This window comes from Heterodontus francisci, chromosome 7, assembly GCF_036365525.1.
Source record: "Heterodontus francisci isolate sHetFra1 chromosome 7, sHetFra1.hap1, whole genome shotgun sequence".
NCBI classification, from domain to species: domain Eukaryota; kingdom Metazoa; phylum Chordata; class Chondrichthyes; order Heterodontiformes; family Heterodontidae; genus Heterodontus; species Heterodontus francisci.
The window spans coordinates 95,616,417-95,643,372 of NC_090377.1; the positions used below are offsets into that span (position 1 = coordinate 95,616,417).

A 26,956-nucleotide genomic window follows, 5' to 3' on the forward strand; every position below is an offset into this window, starting at 1 on the left:
AGAGGAGCCATTGTGGTGAAGGGATGATCTCCTAAGGGAAGCAGAGGCTGAGTAGGCACTCCCGGACAGCTAGACTAGAGAGAAGGGGTGCTGAACGTCTCCTCCATGCCTTTTCCTCCTCCTCCCAAGGTGACCTCCGGATCCCTAGTGGCAATGGCTGCACCCTCATGATAGCAACTTTGTGGAGTACACAGCGGACCATCACAATCTTTGATACATGTGCTACAATGGAAAGCAGGGCTCCTCAGAGTGGTCCAGTTAGCAGAACTGCTGCTTAAGCACACCAATGGCCTGCTCGACAATGTTTATGGTGGCAGCATGGCTTTCATCGTACGCCTACTTTTCTTGAATGGTTGCGTGGCAGAGGTGGGTCATGAGCCACGTGTAGGGGGTATCCCCCGTCTCCGAGCAGCCACCCTCAGGTTCTTCACGGTGGCTCAAAGATGGCGGGATTGGCAGACTGCCTCAGGATGTGACCACTAAGGCTGCTATCAGAATAGCAGGCATTCACCGACATGATAAATGATTTCACACAATAAAGACAATAAAAATATAATTGCTCTCCCAATGGTTCAGGGAGTTCATACAGTGAAAAACTGAGCTAGTACACGATACCTGATATGTGTTGTTTTAGCTAATCTCAGTTAGGGCAGTAGTAGGAGTGCTATAACTGGCTTCAGCAGTTCTGGATTAAGATAAAGAAATTGAGCAGCGTCTCTACCCTTGTTCACTATCTATCAACCCACTGACAGCACAAACATGTGGGTGTTAGGTAAGGATAAATTCAAGGTCAATCGTGATCATCTGAGTTTCAACAGCAGTCGTTATGAGGCTTGGATTTTAATAACGGTTGCTTAGGTGAGGCCAAAGAGCAATTCATACCCGTAGAGGCATATCCTAACAAGGGTTCTCCACCTTCACGAGAGGATGGGAGAACTGAAAATTGGTGGGAAAAATATGCTAAGAAAAATATAGGCAGTATTGGATTATTGATGTGATTAAATGATTGCACCAAATTCTTAAGTCACAAGTCATGTTGTTTTTAATATCTCAATAAGATCGCTTGAATTATAGGAGCATTTGTAACATTTCGATGATTTTTTTAAAATGTCAATTAAAATGCATCATATAATGCAGACCAATCAATGTCTTTGCTTTGTCTTTCTCTTCACTTCCACTGCAGTTAGTTATCAATTACCTGGGTGGTATTATCATAACCAACATTCAATTATTACGTAACTTACCATTAAGACTTGTTTCATAAGTTCTTTCCAAGTCTTATCCACAGCAGTAAACCGCCTTCCCTCTTCAGGCATCTGAGCCATGATGTCAGGGGAGCTGAAAATAGGTTCCAGGTATAGCCAGGTTGCCTGTACTTTTAAACATTCATCCATGATCTCCTGCAGCAGCAACAGTTTACCTTCCCATACCCTGTGTTATACAAAACAGAGATTCAAACTTACATTATTTTGGGGGTATGTTACTTTCCAACTGCAGTCCTACTTCTCTTGCTTTCTAATTTTTTCACAGCAAGACCCCAGGTCAGGTCGGAACATAAAGCAAAATAGTAAAATGTCCAATAGGCACATAAATTAAAATAAAGGAAAATCAGGATTGGAATAGGGTCACTAAATGATGGACAGGATAAAATCACATATGATAGCGAAATTGCAGAAATATCAAAGAATTGCATTATTATCAGGGAGACTGATCAGATGCACATGACCCTGGAAGATGAGATTAGAAATGATATAACCACATTTAAAATCAAGTGGGGTTAAATATTAAATAAACCAATCAAATTCAAAGAGAATATAACCTTTGGTCCGGACGGATTGCATTTTAAAAGAATCTAGGAAAGGGTAGCAGAGACAGTACTACACATATTAAATAATTCATTGGTAAAAGGTGTAGTGCCAGAGCACTGGCGGATAGCTGTCAGGCAAGCCCCCCACCTGCCAAGATTGAGGCACACATGATTTCACTACATGAACATTAAAACTTAAAATTGCAAATCCCTGACTGGAAAGACATTTGCACAGTAACCAACAGTGTTGGAACAATGGGGATCCAGTCATTGCTTCCCCAATATGCAGAAAAAGTGGTCAGATCAGTTTTAGGCACTTGACTAGCTGGCTGTTGAGATTGAACTTCCAACAAGAGATTTGAACTCAGACAAAATCATGCGTCATGGAGCGAAGATCTCTCCGGGCTGGCTCGCCACAGCCTCTCCTGTCCGCCTGCTTCCATCTCCTTCCCACAGAACTGAATCTTGTGAAAACACGTGAACCTCAAAGAGAGATAAGTCTCCTACATGAACAAGGTTTAAGCAGAATACTGGGCCCCAACGAAACGCAAGAACTACCTCCAAAAGGACTATACCGTGAGCTTGAAGCACAGTAAACAAGAAACTCTTCTGAAATTGCCTCAAACCCCTCTCTACTATATTTTCCTCTCCTCTTTTCTGTCCCTATCTGCATGCGTATATCGCGTGTGCATGCTAACGTGGGTGCGTCGTTATGTCCATAGACGTGAACCGTATGAGAGTTTAAGTTTTAATAAGTTCCACTTTTCTCCTTTAAACCTGAGAAAACCTGGTGTGTTGGTTTCTTTGCCTTATAATTGGAAAACTGTGAACAAGGATTCACAAAAAAGGGGAGCTCAAAACAAAGTGTGTTTAAAAATTAAACCCTATTATACTAAGACCAGGTAAAGATAGCAAAAGACCTCTGATTTCTCACCTGGTCGTAACACTAAGGTTATATCTGCATTTAAGAAGAGATAGAACATGTCCAGTGAATTATAGACAAGCCCGCTTTCACATCAGTGGTAGGAAAAATAATGAAATCCCTGCTAAAGGACAAACTAGAACATCTAGAATCCAAAAATATTATAACATAGTAATATATTATATAATAATGGGGCAGAGGGATGGCAGATGGAATTTAATACTGACAAGTGTGAGGTGATGCAATATATACTTAATGGCACAGTTCTAAAGAGGAACAGAGGGACCAGGGGGTGCATGTGCATTGATCTTTGAAGGTGGCAGGACATATTGAGAGAGTGGCTAGTAAAGTATATGGGATCTTGGGATTCATAAATAGAGGCATTGAGTACAAAAGCAGAGAAGTTATGCTGAACCTCTATAAAGCTCTGGTTGGGGCCCAGCTAGAGTATTGACTCCAGTTCTGGTCATCACACTTCAGGAAGGATGTGAGGGTCCTTGAGAGGTTGCAGAGGAGATTTACCAGAAAAGTTCCAGGGATAGAGGATTTTAGTTACAAGGCTAGGTTGGAAAAGCTGGGTTTGTTCTCCTTAGAACAAAGGAGATTAAGGGGAGATTTAACAGATGTGTACAAGATTATGACAGGCTTAGGTAAATTAGACAAGGAAAAGTGGTTCCTATTAACGGTTCAAGGACTAGGGGACACAGATTAAAAGTTTTGGGCAAAAGATGCAGGGAGAATATGATGAAGCACTTTTTTACGCAGCGGGTGGTAATGACCTGGAACTTGCTGTCCACAAGGGTGGTGGAAGTGGAGATGATCAATGACTTCAAGAGAAAGTTGGATGGCCATCTGAGAGAAATAGACTTGCAGGGTTGCGGAGATTAAGCCGGAGAGTGGGACTGACAGCACAGCTCTGTGGAGAGCAGTCATTGACTTGATGGGCCGAATGGCCTCCTTCTGTGCCATAAATGACTCTATGACTCCAATGAATAATCAGCATGAATTTCAAAAGGGAACATCTTGCTTGACTAACTTCATTCAACTTTTTGACAAGATAACAGGGAGAATAGGCAAGGATAATGCAGGAGATATAATATATCTAGATTTCCAAAAGACCTTCAATAAAGTGCCCATAATTGACTAATGAATAAGGCAAGAAGATATGGAGTCACATGACAAGTAGCAGAATGGTTAGCTAGTCGGCTGACAGGCAAAAAAGAGAGTAAAGGTAAAGGGTAGTTATTCAAAGTGACAGATGGTGGAAAGTGTGACTCCACAAGGATCAGTGCTGGGACTGCCGTTGTTTGCAATTTATATTAAGAATTTAGACTTTGGAATCAAAACACAATTTCTAAATTTGTGGATGACACCAAATTAGGAGAATATTAAATACTGAGGAGGACTGGAACAAACAAGACAACATTACAAAAAACTTGCAGAATAGGCATATAATTGGAAAATGAATTTCAACATAGGTAACTTTATGATGTTACATTTTGGTAAGAAAAATGAGGACATCACATATAACTTGGAAAATAAGAATCTAAATGGGGTAGAGGAACAAAGGGATCCAAGAGTACAAATACATAAATCACTAAAAATAGTGACACACTAAGGCCATAAAAAAACAAACCAAGGACAAGGGTTTATTTCTAAAGGGACAGAATTGAAAAGTAGAAAAGTTATGCTAAACTTGTATCGAACCTTGGTTAGACCGCTATGGATTATGATGCTCGTCACCATATTATAAAATTGGATATAATTGGAGCAGGTGGAAAAATGATTTACAAGGATAGAATCAGAACTGTGAGGTTATGCAATCAGGAAAGGATAAACAGGCTGATCTATTTCCTCTTGAAAAGAGCAGGCAGCGGGGTGACCTAATAGAGGTCTTTAAAATTATGAAACATTTGATTGTGTAGACGCAGAAAGAGTGCGGGATGAATTCGCCAGAAAGGTCCAAGGTCCCGCATCGGGACCAGAAGCAAGAGCCATTGCCACTCAGGCGGGGGGCAGGGGGGAGCGGTGGTTGCAGGGGGAGCATGCAAAAGTCTGCAATTCAGTCACAGCTGGTCAATTAACTGCCGAGAGGCAAAAGAGCAGTCCACTCAGGAGCACAGACGTGATGAGATCACACGCCGCTGAAAGTGCTGGCACCATATTTAAAGGGCTGCCAGCACTCTGTCAATTTGATCACCCACAAAGGCAGCACATATTGAAGCCCTGAAGAACAAGGCAACACGTGGAATGTCTGAAGGACGAGCCAGGGTGGCCCCACGGTTCAGTGATGCCTCCCTGCAGGTTCTCCACCAGGTTGCTCGGACAAGGAAGTGATTGGCCCACCAGACAAAGCAAGACTGGACGGAGACCGCAGAGGATGTCCACAGCCATGGGGTCATCATGCATATCTGTCTGCAGTGCTGCTAGTGGGTTAATGACCTCAGCAATCCACCAAAGTGAGAACACCACACATTGCTTACCTTACAGCCTTACACATGACTGCGCGTGAATGGAAGATTGGTAGAAAGGACATGCCCTCCCAGTCACTGGTAATGGCCAGGCAGCAGCAATGCCTGTTAAAAGCATGTCAGCCTCTCTGTGAAGGGTCCCGGTCCATCAGACAACTGAGTGGCCGCATGCAGGAGGCATTCCTGTGGCACCATCATGGACAGTCAGGCTAGACCAGCAAAGGCGTTCTGCGTGCTTTGGCAGGCAACTAACAATTGTCATTTATGTGCTTGAAGGTGAAGACTATGCATAATGCAATAGAAAGGGCCAAGACGGGCAGGAATGTCCCTTATTTGGTCATTCTGACGCCGATGGAGGAAGAGGCCCTGGAGCTTGGAGGCCAGCATGTGGGCTGGCCCATAGCTAATGGTGAGACAGGAGTGGAGCCCGAGAGACAGTGGCCTAATGGATGGGCACAAGAGAGCCTCTGGGAAACACAAGGCATAGTGCTCATGTCTCCACCACTGGTCACATGGAGCTTCACACTTGGAGCTGTGAAGGATGTGATGGAACGGGCATTACAGTCCAATCACTCTTCTCTCCCATGCAAGTGGACAAAGGCAGGCAGCTACAATGACCGCAGGACAGCCACCCATCTCTAAACAGAAGGATGTGAGAGTCCTCGAGAGGATGCAGAGGAGATTTACCAAAATGGTTCCAGGGATGAGGGATTTTATCTCCAAGGAAAGGTTGGAGAAGCTGGAGTTGTTCTACATGGAGATTGAAGGGAGATTTGTTAGAGGTGTACGAGAGTATGATAGGTTTAGATAAAGTACACAAGAAAAAGCTGTTCCCATTGGTAGAAGGACTTGGGGGACACAGATTTAAGATTTTATCCAAGAGATGCAGTGTGAAATGAAGAACCTTTTTACACAGCGAGTGGTAATAACTAGGACTCGATGCGCCGAATGGCTACCCTCTCTGCCGTAATGACTCGATGACTCTATGAGCAGGAGGGGACCTCAGAGGGTACACCATCACATCATTCCCCTGCACCCTCCACAAGTGCAAATACTCTCACATCAGTGGGTATCCATTCATCCGTAGAATTAGGATCACTACCAGGTCAGCACACCACAGACGTACCCAGCATGCATGAACAAAAAATAAACCAGTGAACCCCAAGTGCAGCTTAGGTGCTCTTCTTAAATCTTACGGGTGCTTCTACAGCTGTCAGCTGAGGTGGAGGCAGGCTGCTGACCTTGGTGACCCATGACTTTCGATGACTTTGGGGGTTGTCCTCTGGCTACCTGAGGTCTGGAGGGTCCCAGCGTATTGAGGGCCTCCTGCATAATTGTCGGAGTCAAGTCTGTCATTGTGGCTATGTGACGTGCTCGTGACACTGACAGAGGGGCTGAGGAGCTGTCGGCCATGCCACGAGTGCCCTGAGAGGAGCTCCCAGATGCATCAGACAGCTGCTCCTTTACCCTTTCAGGGCACACCTGTTGCTCCCTGCTCATCTGAGGAGTCTGAAGACCTGGAGGTGTCCAGGCGCTTCATCCCTCTTTTGCCCAGCCATTGTTCCACAGAGCTCATGGAGTCGTGATGACATGCAGGTCACCTATGCGAGAGAGAAGAGTGATTAGACAATAATGCCCATTCCATCACATAGCCACGATGACAGAGTTGACTCCTGCAATTATTCAGGAGGCCCTCAATACGCTGGGACCCTCCAGACCTCAGGCAGCCAGAGGACAACCCCCAAAGTCATCGAAAGTCACGGGTCACCAAGGTCAGCAGCCTGCCTCCACCTCAGCTGACAGCTGTAGAAGCACCCGTAAGATTTAAGAAGAGCACCTAAGCTGCACTTGGGGTTCACTGGTTTATTTTTTGTTCATGCATGCTGGGTACGTCTGTGGTGTGCTGACCTGGTAGTGATCCTAATTCTACGAATGAATGGATACCCACTGATGTGAGAGTATTTGCACTTGTGGAGGGTGCAGGGGAATGATGTGATGGTGTGCCCTCTGAGGTCCCCTCCTGCTCATAGAGTCATCGAGTCATTACGGCAGAGAGGGTAGCCATTCGGCGCATCGAGTCCTAGTTATTACCACTCGCTGTGTAAAAAGGTTCTTCATTTCACACTGCATCTCTTGGATAAAATCTTAAATCTGTGTCCCACAAGTCCTTCTACCAATGGGAACAGCTTTTTCTTGTGTACTTTATCTAAACCTATCATAATCTTGTACACCTCTAATAAATCTCCCTTCAATCTCCATGTAGAACAACTCCAGCTTCTCCAACCTTTCCTTGGAGATAAAATCCCTCATCCCTGGAACCATTCTGGTAAATCTCCTCTGCATCCTCTCGAGGACTCTCACATCCTTCTGTTTAGAGATGGGTGGCTGTCCTGCGGTCATTGTAGCTGCCTGCCTTTGTCCACTTGCATGGGAGAGAAGAGTGATTAGACTGTAATGCCCGTTCCATCACATCCTTCAAAGCTCCAAGTGTGAAGCTCCATGTGACCAGCGGTGGAGACATGAGCACTATGCCTTGTGTTTCCCAGAGGCTCTCTTGTGCCCATCCATTAGGCCACTGTCTCTCGGGCTCCACTCCTGTCTCACCATTAGCTATGGGCCAGCCCACATGCTGGCCTCCAAGCTCCAGGGCCTCTTCCTCCATCGGCGTCAGAATGACCAAATAAGGGACATTCCTGCCCGTCTTGGCCCTTTCTATTGCATTATGCATAGTCTTCACCTTCAAGCACATAAATGACAATTGTTAGTTGCCTGCCAAAGCACGCAGAACGCCTTTGCTGGTCTAGCCTGACTGTCCATGATGGTGCCACAGGAATGCCTCCTGCATGCGGCCACTCAGTTGTCTGATGGACCGGGACCCTTCACAGAGAGGCTGACATGCTTTTAACAGGCATTGCTGCTGCCTGGCCATTACCAGTGACTGGGAGGGCATGCCCTTTCTACCAATCTCCCATTCACGCCTAGTCATGTGTAAGGCAAGCAATGTGTGGTGCTCTCACTTTGGTGGATTGCTGAGGTCATTAACCCACTAGCAGCACTGCAGGCAGATATGCATGATGACCCCATAGCTGTGGATATCCTCTGCGGTCTCCGTCCAGGCTTGCTTTGTCTGGTGGGCCAATCACTTCCTTGTCCGAGCAACCAGGTGGAGAACCTGCAGGGAGGCATCACTGAACCGTGGGGCCACCCTGGCTCGTCTTTCAAACATTCCACGTGTTGCCTTGTTCTTCAGGGCTTCAATATGTGCTGCCTTTGTGGGTTGTGGGTTGTGTTTTCCAATAAATGTGCAATGCTACAAGGCAAGCGGTATCTTTCCATTTCTTACAGACCACTGGGTCTTCAGCAGTACCCTGTCTCCCTCAAAGGGTGTGATGGGAAGGACTCCAGGCTGCTGTCTAATATCTTAATGGGTGCAGGTAAATGGTAAGGGCAATAAAGGAAATGGCAACAGAGCTGCAGCTTTATTGGATTGCATGAACCTGTCAGTAAGGATCATCTGAAACGTGCCTGTATTAGCACTCCATGAGCCTCCCTTGCTCATATCTCATTGCACCTTGCCTGCAGCCCCTGTGGTTCTTCCTCATTCAGTGCCTGGTCAGCATCTTCCTCCACATCCTCATCACTGGAGGAGGTATTGAACTCCACAATGTCCTCATTGTTCAAAGCTTCTCCCCTCTCCAGCATCAGGTTGTGAGGAAATCAGCACACCACTACAATACATGAGATTCTTGCTGAGGTGTATTGAAGGGCTCCACTGGATCTATCTGGCATCTGAACCGCATCTTCAGAAGCCTTATAGCCTGCTTGATGGTTTCTCCAGTTGTGCCATGGCAGACATTGTACCTCTCCTTAGAATACCTGCTTGGGTGCTGCACAGGCATCAGGAGCAGCCACATCTTCAGTGGGTAGCCCTCATCACCCAGTATCCATCCTTGAAAGCATGTGGGGGGCCTGAAAAGTTCTGGCACCTGGGACTACCTTAGTATGTAGGCATCGTGGCTGCTTTCCGGAAACTGTGCTCACACCTGAAAGAACTGTTTGCGGTGGTCGCAAACCAGTTGTACATTCGGCGAGTGGAAGCTCTTCCTATTGAGGCTGCTGCCAGGTCAGTGGGGGCCTTGATGGTCACATATATGCTGTCAATGACACCCTGTGCCTGGGAGAACCCAGTGATGGTCCTGAAGCCTATGGACCTCTCATCTTGACTTTCCAGTTCTGTACGAAAGCACGTGTATTGTCTAGCCCTCTAGAAGATGGCACTGGTGACTTCTTGATACAGCAATGAGCTGTAGACAGGGAGATCCCACACATATCTTCAGAGGATCCCTGGAATGATCCTGAGGCGAAGAAATTCAGTGCCATGGTGACCTTCAGCGCCACAGACATTGGGTTGCCACCACTTCCTGTAAGGCTCAGCTTACCCTCCATCATGACACACAGCTAAGTGACCGTCTTGCTGGAGAGGCTCAGTCTTCAGAGACACTGCTGCTCCAACATTTGCAGGAAGCTGAGCCTCTGAAGGTAGACCCTCTCTGGTGGGTAACCTCTTCTGCACACAAGAGGCTGGTTGCGTGCCCCTCTGCGCCCTCCTCCTCCATTCCCTCTCTGAGGCTGAGATTCCTGGTGGCCCTCAGGATGCAGCTGGCGGGCTGCCAATGGCTGCAGCTCTCTCCCTCTTTGGTACTCCTCCTTACTGAAGGTTCCCCCCACCAACCACCCCGCCCCCCACCCCGCTCTATTGACATAACTGCCACTTCCGAGATGGTACTCATGAAGTAAGGCCCCGCCGTGCTGGCAAGTTTGTCCCTGTTCTTGACTGCCGCTGCCAACATTGTTCCACTCTCCCTGCCAAGCCACACTATGATTCACAACGGCTGCCGTCTGGAGCCGGCACTGACCTCCCACCTCCTTATACCTGGTGAGGCTCTGAAACCCTTTAGTTCCTGTGCCACTTTGTAAAATTAGAAATCCCAGAATAAATAGCAGGCTTAATTACTTGTCAGTGTGTGGTCCTCCCATCAGCCCATCCACCCTTTGGAATATCCAGTTGCGACGGAAAGATGTTGGACTTCCCTCCCAATGCCTTTTGTTGTGATATTAGAACTCCTCCCACCTCTCAGCCCGCTGGCACAGGAAGCAGCAAAACTAGAGGCCATCAAAATAAGATAGTTGCCAAGCAATCAAATAAGGAATTCAGAAGAAATTTCTTTACCCAGGGAGTGGTAACAATGTGGCACTTTCTACCACAGGGAGTGGTTGAAGAAAATAATATAGATGCATTATATATCCTAATATAGACTGGGATATTAATAGTGTAAAGGATAGAGAGGGAGAAGAGTTTTTAGTGTGTTCAGGAGAATTTTCTTGAGCAGTACATTTCCAGCCGAACAAGGGAGGAGACATTGCTGGATTTGGTTCTGGGGAATAAGGTGGCTCAAGTGGATCAAGTGCCAGTAGGGGTACATTTAGGGAACAGTGATCATTGTATCACAAGGTTTAGCTTAGCTGTTGGAAAGGACAAAGAGCAATCTAGAGTGAAAATACTTAGTTAGAGAAAGGGCCAATTTCAGTGGGTTGAGTACTAATCTGTGCCAAGTAAATTGGAATCAAATTTGGCAGGCAGAACCCATTACAGAACAATGGGCTGCCTTTAAAGAGACAATGCTTTGGGTACAGTCAAGGTACATCCCACGAAGGGGGAAAGGTAGGAGAACCAAAGCCTGAGCTCCCTGGATGACGGAGAGAGATAGAGAGCAAGATGAAGCAGAAAAAGGGGATGTATGGCAGATGTCAGGTTGTTCATAAAAGTGAGAACCAGGCTATAGAAAGTTCAGAGGGGGAGTGAAAAAAGGAAATAAGTGAGTATGAAAGAGTTTGGCAGCCAAAATAAAAGGGAATCCAAAAGTCTTCCATGGGCATATTAGTAATAAAAGGGTAGGAGGAAGGGGGGTGGGGGCGGTAATGAGTGATTCGGGACCAAATGGGGATCTACATGTGGAAGCAGAAGGCATGGCCGAGGTACTAACTGAGTACTTTCCATCTAAGGATGGTACTAAGGATGAGGATGAGGAAGACATAGTGAAAGAGGGGATAACTGAGATACTAGATGGGCTAAAGATTGATAAAGCAGAAATACTAGAAAGCTGGCTGTACTTAAAGTTGATAAATCACGAAGACATGATAGGATGCATCCAAGGAAGCTAAGGGAAGTAAAGATGGAAATTGCAGAGGTACTGGCCAAAATCTTCCAGAGACTGGAGAATTGCAAATATTAAACCCTTGCTCAAGAAATATAAAGACAGACAGTAAAGGCTTCGACAAATATATAAAAAGAGAATAACTACAGTAAACATTGCTCCCCCAGATAATGAGACTGGGGAATTAATAGGAAACAAGGAAATGGCAGAGACTTTGAACAAATATTTAGTATCTGTCTTGACGGTAGAAGACTCTAAAAGCATCCCAATAATTGTAGAAAATCCGGGGGCAAAAGGGAGGAAAGAACTAAAAACATTCACTATGGAAAAAGTAATAGGCAAACTAATGGGACTAGAGGCTGATGAGTCCCCTGGATCTGATGGCTTTCATCCTAGGGTCATAAAAGAAGTGGCTGCAGAGATAGTGGATGCATTTGTTGCAATCTTCCAAAATTCCCTAGATTCTGGAAAGGTCCCAGCGGATTGGAAAACCGCAAACATAATGCTCCTATTCAAGAAAAGAGGGAAACAGAAAGCAGGAAACTGTAGGCCAGTTAGCCTGACATGTCAATGGAAAAATGCTGGAATCCATTATTAAGGAAGTAGTAGCAGGACAGTTAGAAAATCATAATACAATCAAGCCGAGTCAACATGGTTTTATGAAATGGAAATTGTATGTAACAAATTTATTAGAGTTCTTTGAGGATGTAATGAGCAGGATAGATAAAGGTAGATATAGTGTATTTGGATTTCCAAAAGGCATTCAGTAAGTGCCACATAAAAGGTTACTATACAAGAGAAGAGCTCATGGTATTGGGGGTAATATATTAGCATGGAAAGAGGATTGGCAGAAAACAGAATCGGGATAAATGGGCCATTTTCAGGTTTTCAAACTATAACAAATGGGATGCCACAGGGATGAGTGCTGGGGCTTCAACCATTTACAATTTACATTAATGACTTGGATGAAAGCACTGTGGCCAAATTTGCTGTCAATACAAAGATAGGTGGGAAAACAAGTTACGAGGAGGACACAAACAGTCTGCAAAGAAATATAGATAGATTAAGCGACTGGGCAAAAATTTGGCAAATGGAGTATAATGTGGGAAAATTTGAGGTTATCCACTTTGAAGAATAGAAAAGCAAAATATTATTTAAATGGAAAGCGACTATAGAATGCTGCAGTACTGGGGGATCTGAGTGTCCTTATACATGAAATACAAAAAGTTAGCATGCAGGTACAGCAAGTAATTAGAAAGGCAAATGGAATGTTGGCCTTTATTGGAAGGAGGATGAAGGATAAAAGTAAAGAAGTTTTGCTGAAACGGCACAGGTTTTGGTGAGACCACACCTAGAGTACTGCATAGAGTTTTGGTCTCCTTATTTAAGGAGGGATATACTTGCATTGGAGGCAGTTCAGAGAAGGTTCACTAAGTTGATTTCTGGGATGAAGGGGATGAAGGGGTTGTCTTATGAGGAAAGGTTGAGCAGGTTGGGCCTACAAACGTTGCAGTTTAGAAGAGTGAGAGATGATTCTATTGAACATATAAGGTTCTCGGGGGCTTGACAAGGTAGATACTGAAAGGTGTTTACCATCATGGGGTAATCTAGAACCAGGGGGCATAGTGTCAGAATAAGGGCTCGCCCATTTAAGACGGAGATGAGGAGGACTTTCTTCTCCCAGAGGATCGTGAACCTTTGGAATTATCTACCTCAGAGATCTGTGGAGGCCGAGCCATTGAATATATTCAAGGACGAGATTGACAGATTCCTGAACTATAGGAGAGTCAAGGGTTATGGGGAAATGGCGAGAAAGTGGAATTAAGGCCAAGATTAGATCAGCCATGGCGGAGCAGCCTCAAGGGGCTGTATGGCCTACTCCTGCTCCTATTTCTTATGATTTTATGTTCAAAAAAGATGCAAAGATAAACACAGCAAGTAAAGACCAGTCAATTAACCTCAATGGTGGGAAAGCTTTAAGAAACAATAATCAGGGACAAAATTAATTAATCTACACTTGTTCAAATGACTTAAAGAAAGCCAGCATAGATTTGTCAAAGACAAATCACGTTTAACTAACTTATTTGAGTTTTTTTTAATGAGGTAGTAGAGAGGGTTGATGAGGGCAATGCGGTCGACATGGTGCATATGGATTTCCAAAAGGCATTTGATGAAATGCCACATAATAGGTTTGACAGCAAAGTTGAAGCCGTAGAATAAAAGGGAAAGTTGTCTGAGGGACAGGAAACAGAGAGTAGTGGTGAACAATTATTTTACGGACTGGAGGAGAGTATGCAGTTGGGTTCCCCAGGGATCACTACTAGGACCACTGCTTTTCTTGATCTATATTAATGGCCTAGACTTGGGTGTACAGGACAAAATTTCAAAATTTACAGATGACACAAAACTTGGAAGTATACTGAACTGTGAGAAGATTAGTGATAGACTTCCAGAGGACACAGACAGGCTGGTGGAATGGGTGGGCACGTGGCAGATGAAATTTACTGCAGAGAAGTGTGAAGTGATGCATTTTGGTAGGAAGAATGAGGAGAAGCAATATAAAATGACGGGTACAATTCTAAAGGGGGTGCAGAAACAGAGACACCTTGTGGTATATGTGCACAAATCATTGAAGGTGGCAGGGCAGGTTGAGAAAGTGATAAAAAGGCATATCGAATCCTGAGCTTTATAAATAGAGGCATAAGTACAAAAGCAAGGAAGTTATGAACTTTTATAAAACACTGGTTTGGCCTCAACTGGAGTTCTGTGCCCAATTCTTGGCACTGCACTTTCAGAAAGCTTTAGAGAATGTGTAGAAAAAATTTATGGGAATGGTTCCAGGGATGAGGGACTTCAGTTACATGAATAGATTCGAGGAGCTGGGCTTATCTCCTTAGAGTAGAGGAGATTGAGAGGAGATTTGTTAGAGGTGTTCCAAATCATGAGGGGTCTAGACAGAGTAGATAAAGAGAAATTGTTTCCATTGGGAGAAGGGTTCGGACACAGATTTAAGGTGATTGGTAAAAGAGCTAAAGGCAACATATGGAATAACTATTTTATGCAGTGAGTGGTTACAATCTGGGATGCACTGCCTGCAAGGGTAGTAGAGGCAGATTCAATCATAGCTTTCAAAAGGATAAGAGCCTGAAGGGAAAATAAAATTGCAGGGCTACGGTGAGGGGGCCAGGGAGTGCGACTAGCAAAATTGTTCTTGCAGAGAGCTAGTACAGGCTCAGTGGGCCAAATGGCCTGCTTCTGTGCGGTAACCATCCTATGATGCTATGCATTTAAGGGGAGGCTAGATAAGAATAATAAAATGGAGGTTTATTCCTATAGAATTAGATGAGGAAGGATGGGAGGAGGCTCCTTACCTAAGGAAGGCCATAATTGCCCTAAAGGGAGTGCAACAAAGATTCATTCGGCTGGTTCCTGGGATGATGGGATTGTCCTATGAGTAGGGATTCAGTAGACTAGGCCTATATTCCCTGAAGTTTAGAAGAATGAGAGGTGATCTCATTGCAACATATAACATTCTTATGGGACTTGACAAGGTAGGTGCTGAGAAAATGGTTCCCCTGACTGGGGAACAGAGAACATGAGAGTCACAGTCTCAGAATAAGGGGTCAGCCATTTAGGACTGAGATGAAGAGAAATGTCTTCATTCAGAGGGTTGTGAATCTTTGGAATTCTCTAGAGAGCTGTGGATGCTCAGTTGTTGAGTATATTCAAAACAGAGGTCGATAGATGTTTGGGTACTAAGGGTATTACAGGATATGGGGATAGTGTGGAAGGTGGAGCTGAGGTAGACCACCTTGGTGAATGGCGGAGCAGGCTCAAAGGGCCAAATGCCCTACTCCAGCTCCTATTTCTTATGTTACGAGTGGAACCTGGAGTGGTTGGGCCTCGTGGCCTATTTCTGTGCTGTATATTCTAGGTATTACCCTGCTCTGGCCTCCACCCAAGCCACTCTTGAAACAACAGATATGAGATATTAGACAGCAAACTTGTAAAATATCTCCTTCTAACTTGCCAATTTTGTTGGAAAGTATCTGGCCTCCTCTCATAGCAGCTCTCTATCCCTAACATCGTCTATGCAAAAGTGCCAACATGTACTCAGTTACTAAACATTGGTGCTACAATTTACGCCGTTACCATACCTTCAGGCTTATATACATCATGTACTCAAATGGTTAAATGGGAAAGTTGGAGTAATGACAAGGGAGTAAATAACATTTCAATCTGTGTAAGGCTACGGGAGGAAGAAAGAACATTAGCAAAGCAAGAGATACTAAGATAATAATAAGTGATAAAAATATTGGAAGAATTAAAAGAGGATTTGGTGATACTTGCAGTATTACCAAATAAAGCCTCTTAAGAATGAGAAAAGTAAATATTTCAGAGATTTCGGTTTTATTTTTACAATCTTTCTGTCTGAAAGAGTACAATTCCCGAGACTATAGTAACAGCACTCTGCCCAGTTTTGGGAATCATCATTTACAAAAGATGTAGGGCTAATGGAAAGACTGCCCAGAAAAACAACAATAACGATAGCAGGATTTAAATGCACAAATTATGGTGAGGATAAAGAAGCAAAAATTATCCTTACTGAAAAAAAGCTAAAAGAGGTGCACTGATTCCTGTAGGTAGCAACATTTTAATGCATTGATTAATATCTTTCAGTTGGTATATTTACTGAAATTATAAATATGTTCAAAAAGATGTTTACCATTTTACTAGAAATATTAACCAGAATAAAGTTTTATGAAAATGTTTATGATGTTGCTAGACAAAGAAAAGCATTTCATGACCTCAGAACATCCCAAAACGCTTTACAGCCAATGAAGTATTTTTGAAGTGCAGTCACTATTGTAATGTACACAACATGGCAGCCAGTTTGCAGACAGCAGGGTGTCACAAACTGCAATGTGAATAATAATCAGGTAGGTAATCTGGTTGAGTGATGTTTGTTGGGGGATAAATATTGGCCAGGATGACAGTCGAAACTTCCCCTGATCTTCTTCAAATAAGGTCATGAAATCTTTGGCGTCCACCTGAGAAGGCTGACGGGGCCTTGGTTTAATATTTTCTCTGAAAAATGGCATCTCGAACAGTACAGCACTCCCTCGCTGCTTCCATTCAATTGTCAGCCTGGATTTTTTGTCAGAGCAATCAGAGTAGTTCTTCCTCCAAAATAAACAAGGGATCATTTTTTTTTAAACCATAAAGAGAACTGTTGGGGTTAATATAGAGAACTTTTTTTTTTAATGAGCAAGGATCAGAGAACTAAGCTTACAAACTAAGGAAACTTCGATGCAATTTGACTTCATTATTCATTCATGGGATGTGGGTGCCGCTGGCTAGGCCAGCATTTATTGCCCATCCCTAAGTGCCCTTGAGAAGGTGGTGGTGGGCCATCTTCTTGAACTGCCAGAGTCCATGTGGGGTAGGTACACCCACAGTGCTGTTAGGAAGGGAGTTTTAGGATTTTGACCCAGCGACAGTGAAGGAACAGCGATATAGTTCCAAGTCAGGATGATATGTGGCTTGGAAGGTGGTATTCCCATGCAACTGCTGCCCTTGTCCTTCTAGGTGGTAGAGGTCGCAGGTTTGGAAGGTGCCGTCTAAGGAGACTTGGTGCATTGCTGCAGTGCACCTTGTAGATGGTACACACTGCTACCACTGTGCATTGGTGGTGAAGGGAGTAAATGTTGAAGGTGGTGAATGGGGTGCCAATCAAGTGAGCTGCTTTGTCCTGGATGGTGTCGAGCTTCTTGAGTGGTGTTGGAGCTGCAGCCATCCAGGCAAGTGGAGAGTATTCCATCACACTCCTGACTTGTGCCTTGTAACTGGTGGACAGGCTCTGGGGAGTCAGGAGATGAGTTACTTGCCAGGATTCTGAGCCTCTGACCTGCTCTTGTAGCCATGGTATTTATATGGCTACTCCAGTTCAGTTTCTGGTTAATGGTAACCCCCCAGGATGTTGATAGTGGGGATTCAGTGATCATAATGCCATTGAATGTCAAGGGGAGATGGTTAGATTCTTTCTTAGAATAGAATCATAGAAAGTTTAAGGCACAGAAAAAGGCCACATCGTGTCTGAGCTGGCCAAAAAATGATCCACCTATTCTAATCCCACCTTTCAGCACTTGGTCCATAGCCCTGCAGATTACGGCACTTGAGGTGCATATCCAGATTCCTTTTGAATGAGTTGAGGGTTTCTGCCTCAACTAGCCTTTTAGGCAATAAGTTTCAGACCCCCACCACCTCTATGCCGCCTCGTCACTGACCTCTCTGTTAAGGTGACTAGACCCTTCACCTCCACTCTATCCAGGCCCCTCAAAATTTTGTACATTTCAATCAGATCTCCCCTCAACCTTCTCTGTTCCAAGAAGAACAACCCCAGCCTATCCAATCTTTCCTCATAGCTGCATTTTTCCAGTCCTGGCAATATCCTTATAAATGTCCTCTGTACCTTCGCTAGTGCAATTACATCCTTTCTGTAATGAGGTGACCAGAACTGCACACAGTACTCAAGTTGTGGCCTAACCAACGAGTTATACAGTTCCAGCATAGCCTCCCTGCTCTTATATTCAATACCTCAGCTAATAAAGGAAAGGATTCCATATGCCTTCTTAACCACCTTATCAACCTGTCCTGCTATCTTCAGGGATCTTTGGACATTCACTCCAAGGTCCCTCACTTCCTCTACACTTCTCAGCAGTTTCCCATTAATCATGTATTCCTTTGCCTTGTTTGACCTCCCCAAATGCATTACCTCACACTTCTCCAAGTTGAATTCCATTTGCCACTTTTCTGCCCATCTGATCAGACCATCAATATCTTTCCTGCAGCCTACAGCTATCCTCCTCATTATCTACTCCACGGCCAATCTTTGTGTCATCCGCAAACTTCTTGATCATGCCCCCTACATTTATGTCCAAATCGTTAATATATACCACATAAAACAGGGGACCCAGTACTGAGCCCTGTGGAATGCTACTGGAAACAGACCTCCAGTCGCTAAAACAGCCGTCAACAATTATCCTTTGTTTCTTGCCACTGGGCCAATTTTGTATCCACCTTGCTGCATTTCCCTGGATCCTATGGGCTTTTTTTTTTCAAACCAGTCTGCTATGTGGGACCTTGTCAAAAGCCTTGCTAAAATCCATGTGGACCACATCAACTGCACTACCCTCATCTATCTTCCTTGTTACTTCAAAAATATTCGACCAAGTTGGTCAAACAAGATCTTCCCTTAACAAATCCATGCTGACTATCCTTGATTCTAAGTGATAGTTTATCCTGTCTCTCAGAATTGATCTCAATACCTTGCCCACTACTGATTGGCCTGCAATTATTCAGTTTATCCTTCGCTCCCTTTTAAATAGAGGTACGTTAGCAGTTCTCCAATCCTCCGCCACCCCACCTGTATCCAGTGAGGACTAAAAAATGATGGTCAGACCTTCTGCTATTTCCTCTCTTGCTTCTTTTAACAGCCTAGGGTATATTTCATCTGGCCCTGGTGATTTATCAACTTTCAAGGATGTTAACCCCATTAATACTTCCTCTCTCCCTATGTTTATCACATCCAATACTTCACACTCCTCCTCCTTAACTATAATAGCTGCGTTGTCCCCCTCTTTTATGAAGACAGATGCAAAGTATTCAATAAGAACCATAGCAACATCTTCCATCCCTATACATAGGTTACCTTTTTGGTCTTTTATGGGCCCTAATCTTCCCTTAGTTATCCTCTTACTCTTAATGTATTGATAAAAAAATCTTTGGGTCACCTTGATTTTGCTTGCCAATATTCTTTGTGCCGCTCTTTGCTTTCCTAATTTCCTTTTTGATTTCACCTCTCCACTTTCGATACTCCTCTCGGCTGTCTGTAGTATTGAGTTCTCTGTGTCGAACATAAACTTTCCTTTTCGGCCTTATCTTACCCTGTAGGCTCCTTGACATCCATGGGGCTCTAGATTTGGCCATCTCACTCTTTACCTTTGTGGGAACATGTTTACTCTGAACCCCTTGAATCTCCCCTTTGAATGCCTCCCATTTCTCTGACACTGTAGTTTTTCCAGTCCACTTCCGCTAAATCACTCCGCAGTTTAGTAAAATTGGCCTGGCCCCAATTGAGAACTCTAACTCCTGTTCTATCTCTGTCCTTTTCCATAATTATGTTAAAACTGACTGAATTATAATCACTGCCATTCCTTCCACCTGCCCAACTTCATTTCCTAAAACTAAGTCTCAAACTGCGCCCTCTCTTGTTGGACTTGCTACATACTGGGAAAAAAAGTTCTCCTGAATCACTGATTCATTGAAGGGTTACAGCACAGAAGGAGGCCATTCAGCCCTTCGTGTCCATGCCAGCTCTCTGAAACAGCAACGCACCCAATCCCACTCCCCACCTTCTCCCCGTAGCCCTGCAATTTTTTTTTCTCTTCATATAATTAGAGCATTCTCTTTTGAAGGCTTCAATTGAATCTGCCTCCACCACACTCTTATGCAGTCCATTCCAGATTCTAACCTCTCTTTGGTCTCCTTGTCTCGAGAGACAATGTGTAAGTGCTTAGAGGTGGTCAGTGGTTTGTGAAGCAGTGCCTGGAGCGGCTATAAAGGCCAATTCTAGAGTGACAGACTCTTCCACAGGTGCTGCAGATAAAATTGGTTGTCGGGGCTGTTACACAGTTGGCTCTCCCCTTGCGCTTCTGTCTTTTTTCCTGCCAACAGCTAAGTCTCTTCGACTCGCCACTCTTTAGCCCCGCCTTTATGGCTGCCCACCAGCTCTGGCAATCACTGGAAACGGACTCCCATGACTTGTGGTCAATGTCACAGGACTTCATGTCGCGTTTGCAGACGTCTTTGAAGCGGAGGCATGGACGGCCGGTGGGTCTGATACCAGTGACGAGCTCGCTGTACAATGTGTCCTTGGAGATCCTGCCATCTTCCATGCGGCTTACATGGCCAAGCCATCTCAAGCGCCACTAGATCAGTAGGGTGTATATGCTGGGGATGTTGGCCGCCTCGGGGACTTCTGCGTTGGAGATACGGTCCTGCCACCTGATGCCAAGGATTCTCCGGAAGCAGTGAAGATGAAATGAGTTGAGACGTCACTCTTGGCTGACATACGTTGTCCAGACCTCACTGCTGTAGAGCAAGGTACTGAGGACACAGGCTTGAAACACTTGGACTTTTGTAATCTGTGTCAGTGTGCCATTTTCCCACACACTCTTGGCCAGTCTGGACATAGTAGCGGACGCCTTTCCCATGCGCTTGTTGATTTCTGCATCGAGAGACAGGTTACTGGTGATAGTTGAGCCTAGGTAGGTGAACTCTTGAACCACTTCCAGCGTGTGGTCGTCAATATTGATGGTGGAGCATTTCTGACGTCCTGTCCCATGATGTTTGTTTTCTTGAGGCTGATGGTTAGGCCAAATTCGTTGCAGGCAGCCGCAATCCTGTCGATGAGTCTCTGCAGACACGCTTCTGTGTAGGATATTAATGCAGCATCGTCAGCAAAGAGGAATTCCCTGATGAGGACTTTCCATAATTTGGTCTTCGCTCTAAGACGGGCAAGGTTGAACAACTTGCCATTCTGATCTTGTGTGGAGGAATATTCCTTCTTCTGAAGACTTGAACGCATGTGAGAGCAGCAGTGAGAAGACCCCAAACAGTGTAGGTGCAATTCTAGTGTAGGTGGATTCTAACCACTCGCTGAGTAAAAAGGTATTCCCTCATGTCGCCGTTTGTTCTTTATCCACTCACCTTAAATCTGTGATAGCATATCTTGTTTGAGATAGTCATTGCCTGGCACTTATGTGGCGCGAATGTTTATCTCACACGTAAGAGTTCTTAATATCGAGAACGGACTACCACCTGGTGGTACTGAATGTGAATTCTACTGAAGCATTCATAAAGGAAATAGACAGCTTTTTGGTTTAATGGGAAGTAGAAAGATACAAATTTAAACCTTTGCAGGAAGAACGAAATGAAATATGGTCTGAGTTGGTCTTATACCTCAATCCAATTCCAACTTTGTGATGTAACAGCAGAAGAAAAAGAACTAGAGATCTGCACTGTACTCACCTAAAAATCTCAGATTTACAGCCCTCTGATTTCCCAGTTGTATGTTTAAATTAAATACAGACAGAGCCTAACAAATTAAGAAACTTCAGTTTATCTCCCCTAACCACCGCTATTAATAATAATTGTTGTATGAAAAAGCAAATACTGCAGATATTGGACATTTGAAATAAAAACTGAAAATGTTCGAAATATTCAGCAGGTCTGGCGGCATCTCAAGAGAGAGAAACAAAGTTAATGTTTCAGATCGATGACCTTTTGACTGACGAAAGGTCATTGACCTGAAATTTTAAATCTATTTCTCTCTTCACTGATGCTGCCAGACCTGAGTATTTCCAGCATTTTCTGTTTTTATATCCTTGTTACATGTTTGTTCAAAATTGTTAAAAGTTTGTTAAAGATCCATAAGTATCATTTATAGTTTTTGAACTTATCTTTTAAAATTCCACAAAAAATAATTCAAAATTGAACTACCTGATTTCTTTCTCAAATGGCTGTATAAAAGGAGACCCACGCATTGTCTGGGTCTTTACAATATGGTCATCTAGTAACATCTGGATATCATCAACGGCTGAAAATATGTAAGTTCCTGTTTCTCGATATGGAATGAGAATGAATTCCATTCCTTCCCACTCCTTCACCATTTTGTCCAGGGCTTTCTCCAGTGAATACTCTTTGCTAGCAGCCTCATTAATACCATCAAACTGTTCCAAGTAAGGTTCAAGATTCATAGTGAGAAATTTGGTAATAGTTGTGTCTTCAGAAGGCTTGAGTGGAAATCCCACAATATCAGATAAGGCATCCCAGTGCCGATCTCGTAAACCAGGATTGCACACGACTTGAATAAGGGGAATGTGCTCTTTGAATTCTTCAACTTTTTTCCGAATGGTATTGGCAATTTTTAATGCATTTGGCGAGTCTGAAAAAGTGCGTTCCAACTTGTATAGGCCACGCCAGTAGTTTCCTACATCTGCCTCTACTTGATCTGGGTTGGCCTCAGTAAATGGTCCCTCCATCCAACTTTTATACTGGCTGTTGAACTCTACTGTCATCTCATATAGCCTTAGGTACGGTTGAAGAATATCACTGGTGTGTTTACGCTGAGGATACTGAGATTCAACCCATCCAAATGCTTGCTCTTCTTCATTGATCTGATCAATCTAGCACAATAAAAAAAGTGAATACTATTTAAATTACTTTTATAAGAATTATTACTGACAAAACATCACATTAATGAGATTATATCAGTTAAATGTTACACAATCATATTTTCAACTTCAAGGATTACTTGTGGAGACAAAGGCCTTTCAAAATACTGTATAATTTTGGTCGAAGTATATATTTAAGCTACTTTTGCACAGCACGAACTGGATTTAATGGGTCCTCTGGAGACAGGCTAGGAGGCAAGGTGCCCATAAAATTGCGATGGGCGGCAGGGGGACGGAGGGCCTGTCACCCTCACGTTGAAAAGCAATTAAGCAATCACCAACCACTTAAGAATCTCTTGCTGGAATCAAGCCAGTGGCAGGGGTGCCTCCCCATGCGGGGAAGTCGCCCAGTGAAACAAGGCAACCTCCCTGCGGGCTTCGGGGGGGGGGGGGGGGGGGGGGACATCCTCTGTGGGCTATCAATAGCCCACAGAGGGCCCCTGGCGGCAAACAACCCACCTACCAATACACTGTCCTGCACCTATCGCCTTCCCTCCCCCCCACCCCCACCCATCGCTAGGGCGTGCCAGACTGGCACCAGCGGCCCCGCCTCACTTAAATGCCCTCTGGATCCCCAGCACTGGGCCTGCTCCCAGGTCTCCTGCAGTACCAGCACTGGCCACCACCCCCGGTGGCACTGCCGATACTACTGAACTGCCGGCCCTCTTTGGATTGGCCGGCAGCTCTTGGAGGTGGGATCTCTGTCCTTAATGGGACAGGAATCTCAGCACCTCAGCACTTAGGTGCCTAAGCACCATAGAATCCCACTGGGGAGGGCTCTGACTGGCCAAAGTGGGGTGCCCCTCAACTTTTCAGCCCAGCACCGGGAGCCCTGCTGGTGTGATTAAATCCAACCCCACATGTGTAAGTTCATATGTACCGGTTTATTTACAATGGATTATTTGTACAACTACCAATATCTCTGTTCCAAAATAAAATGATCCATATACAGTGCACATGTGGGGCTATAATCACATCAATTATCCTCTCTTGATACTTGTTCAAAATAATGAATTGTGTCATTCACAAAGTTCCTGTTGCCACAGGAATAGGAGCAGAAGCAAGCCATATGGCCCCTCGTGCTCTATCTGCCGTACAATATCATGGCTAATCTTCGGCCGCAACCACATCTTCCCACCTTTTCCCTCGATTCCCTTAGGTGTCCAAAAATCTATCAACCCCAGCCTTGAACATACTGCACAACTGAGCATCCACAGCCCTCTGGAATAGAGAATACCAGAGTCACACCTCTCGAAATGACGAAACCTCTCCTCAACTCAGGCTTTGTTCTAAAATCTCCAGCCACAGGATATGCTATGCTATCCATGCTGTCAAGCCTTCTTGGGAATTTTATATGTTTCAGTGAGATCACCTCTTATTTTTCTAAATGCCAGAGAATATAGGCCCGTACGACTCAATCTGGTCTCATAGGACAGCACTCTCTCCCTCAGAGTCAGAAGATTGTGGATTCAAGCCCCTAATCCAGGATCGTGAGCCCCATAATCCAGGCCTGAAATTCCCCTTGGTGTCAGTACTGAGTGATCGCTGCACTGTCAGATATACCATCATTCGAAATGAGACTTTAAACCCAGAGGGCCCTATCTGACCTCTCGGGTGGACATACATAATCCCATGGCCACTATTGGAAGAAGAGCAGGGGAGAGTAGAAATAAAGTAAATTAAAAGTAGAAGTTGTCTATGAATGCACAAAGCTAAGGCACAGTGTGTACCACAGATCATAACATTAACAGAGTGCATCATACAGAGAGTGGGAACGTGAGCATTGGTGAGAGTGGTGATTTGGTGCAGAGGAGGAAGGAGATGATCTATTTTGCCAGTTAACACTTGCAGAGTTTTGTGCAAGCTTGGGGTAGTAACTATTTAAAACAAATACCTATAACTAATACTTTATTAAATTAATCATTTAAACTAGTTAATTCATTTTTAAAAGCTATAAAACAAACCAAATGAATAAATTACAGAAAACGTTAATTAATATATAAAACTAAGTTAGACAGAGAAGGCGGTGCAGAAGGTGTGCCCCATTTGCAGCATGTGAGAAGTTATGAAGAGCAACATGATCCAAGACAACCACATCTGCAGTAAATGCCTGAAACTTGAGGAACTTCAGCTCAGAGTTATTCAACTGGAGCCCAAAGTGCAGACATTGTGATGCATCAGGGTGGGGAGAATTACTTGGACATTTTGACCCAGGAGACAGTCACACTTTTTAGGTCAGGTGGTGGTCAGGGACAGGAGGAATGTGACTGCCACTCAGGCAGGTAAGGGAACCACAGACGCAGTGGTGGAAGAGCTTCAGCCTTTGCCATTGTCCAACAGGGATGAGTTACTTGCTACATGTGTGGCTAAGAAGAAAGATTGCAGGGAGGATGGGCAAATGGACCATGCACCATGGTCCAGGATGCCATTTTGGTGTGGAGACCGAAAAGGAGGGCTGGATTTAGTTCGCAGCCCAATGTCGGGTTTCGTGGCGGGGGGGTTGGGGGGGAGGGGAGGTGGCGCTGGAGAATTTGAACAGCAGTGGCTGTCACGGAGCCTGATGCCAATGACTGCCAGGCCCGATCTTCCTGGTGGCGGCGAGGCTCCATGGCAGCACCTCCACGACTTTGTGATGGGATCCTACTTTACATTTTTAAAATACCTCTCTGCATAAATTTAAATTTAATCCCCCACAATCTTACCTTCGGTTCCCAAGCTTGAGCACATCACGCAGCACTCAAGAGCCTTCACTTTCCGGTCCAGGAGAAGCGGGAGCCACCGAGGTGTGGAAGGGGTCAACTCTGCATGATCTGTATGGGGAATGTGGGGGAGGAGTCAACTCTGCATTCTGTTGAACAATTTGCAGGGCTGGCAGCCTTTTAAAAATGGCATAATCGCAGCGGCATGGGTCCTGTGCAGGGCAGCTGCCATTTTCTGTACAAAAAAAGGGCGGCACAGTGGCGCAGTGGTTAACACCGCAGGCTCACAGCTCCAGCAACCCACGTTCGGTTCTGGGTCCTGCATGTGCGGAGTTTGTAAGTTCTCCCTGTGACCGTGCGGGTTTCCGCCGGGTGCTCCGGTTTCCACCCACAACCAAAGACTTGCAGGTTGATAGGTAAATTGGCCATTGTAAATTGCCCCTAGTGTAGGTAGGTGGTAGGAGAATTGAGGGAAGGTGGAGATGTGGTAGGGGACATGGGATTAATGTAGGAATAGCATAAATAGATGGTTGATGGTCGGCACAGACTCGGTGGGCCGAAGGGCCTGTTTCAGTGCTGTATCTCTCTATGACTCTAAAACAACAACAAAATCCAGCCTGGAATGTGGTATTGGTAGGGGATGGTATGGTAAAGGGGATAGAGACTCTTCTCTGCAGCCATGACTGGGATTCCCAATTGCTGTGATGCCTACCTCATGCCAGGATTAAGGACATCTTCCAGCTATAGAAGAACTAGGAGTTGTAGGGGGAAGATCCATTTGGTAGAACTAGGAATTAAGTTTTACTGTGGGAGTTTGAGGAGCTGAGGTATAAATTAAAAAGCAGAACCCCAAAGGTAATATTCTCTGGATTACTACCTGAGCAACACACAAATTGATATGTGAACAAACTGATTAGAAGTTTAAATTGTGGCTCAAAGAGTTGGGTGGGAGACAAGTGTCTCAATTTATGGGGCTCTGGCACCAGTACCAAGCAAAGAGGGAGCTGTTCCACCAGGACTGCATCCACTTAAACCTGGCTGCCACCAATGTCCTGACAAATCATATAACTAGGGTGGTAAATAGGGCTTTAAACTAATAAGGGAAGGGAGGGTTTAGATAAGGGTAAATCTATAAACCTAAACAGTAAAGTCGAGGCTGTACGGCAATATAGCGATTTGGGTAGAATCAAGCAGGTTGTAATTTCTGCATATCGCAGAACTTCTGATGGCGGTATCAGAAGTTGGCAGCATTTCTGCCCTTTTTGCCAGTTCGCACATGATTACATATTAAAATTTAAGTTCCAGTGTCGGGCACAGGAGACACGAGCAAACATACGGTGGGGACGACTTTCCATTGGTGGATCCCGCCATTATTCTGCAAAGCACCATTAACCCCACAGCTATAAATGCTTCCACATTGCAAGCATGGAGGTTCATCAGCCAGCCTGTTCTTTAATAGTTTGCAGACATTTATTTGAAATATAGCTTAATTCATTCTTATTGTTTACTCTCCCTCATCCTCTCCCACTCCAGCACCATCTCTCA

General features: G+C 44.7%; 1 protein-coding gene across 1 annotated transcript in view; it reads right to left on the bottom strand.

Annotated features, from left to right (window-relative positions):
- The window catches only part of dnah7 (dynein, axonemal, heavy chain 7), a 461,512-nt gene that overhangs the window by 323,922 nt on the left and 110,634 nt on the right, over nt 1–26,956 (bottom strand). Inside the window, exons 17-18 of the mRNA XM_068035667.1 lie at nt 21,979–22,664; nt 1,245–1,431 (exon numbers count right to left, since the gene is read on the bottom strand). Coding sequence (XP_067891768.1) covers nt 1,245–1,431; nt 21,979–22,664 — 873 coding nt within the window. The remainder of the gene's footprint in view (nt 1–1,244; nt 1,432–21,978; nt 22,665–26,956) is intronic.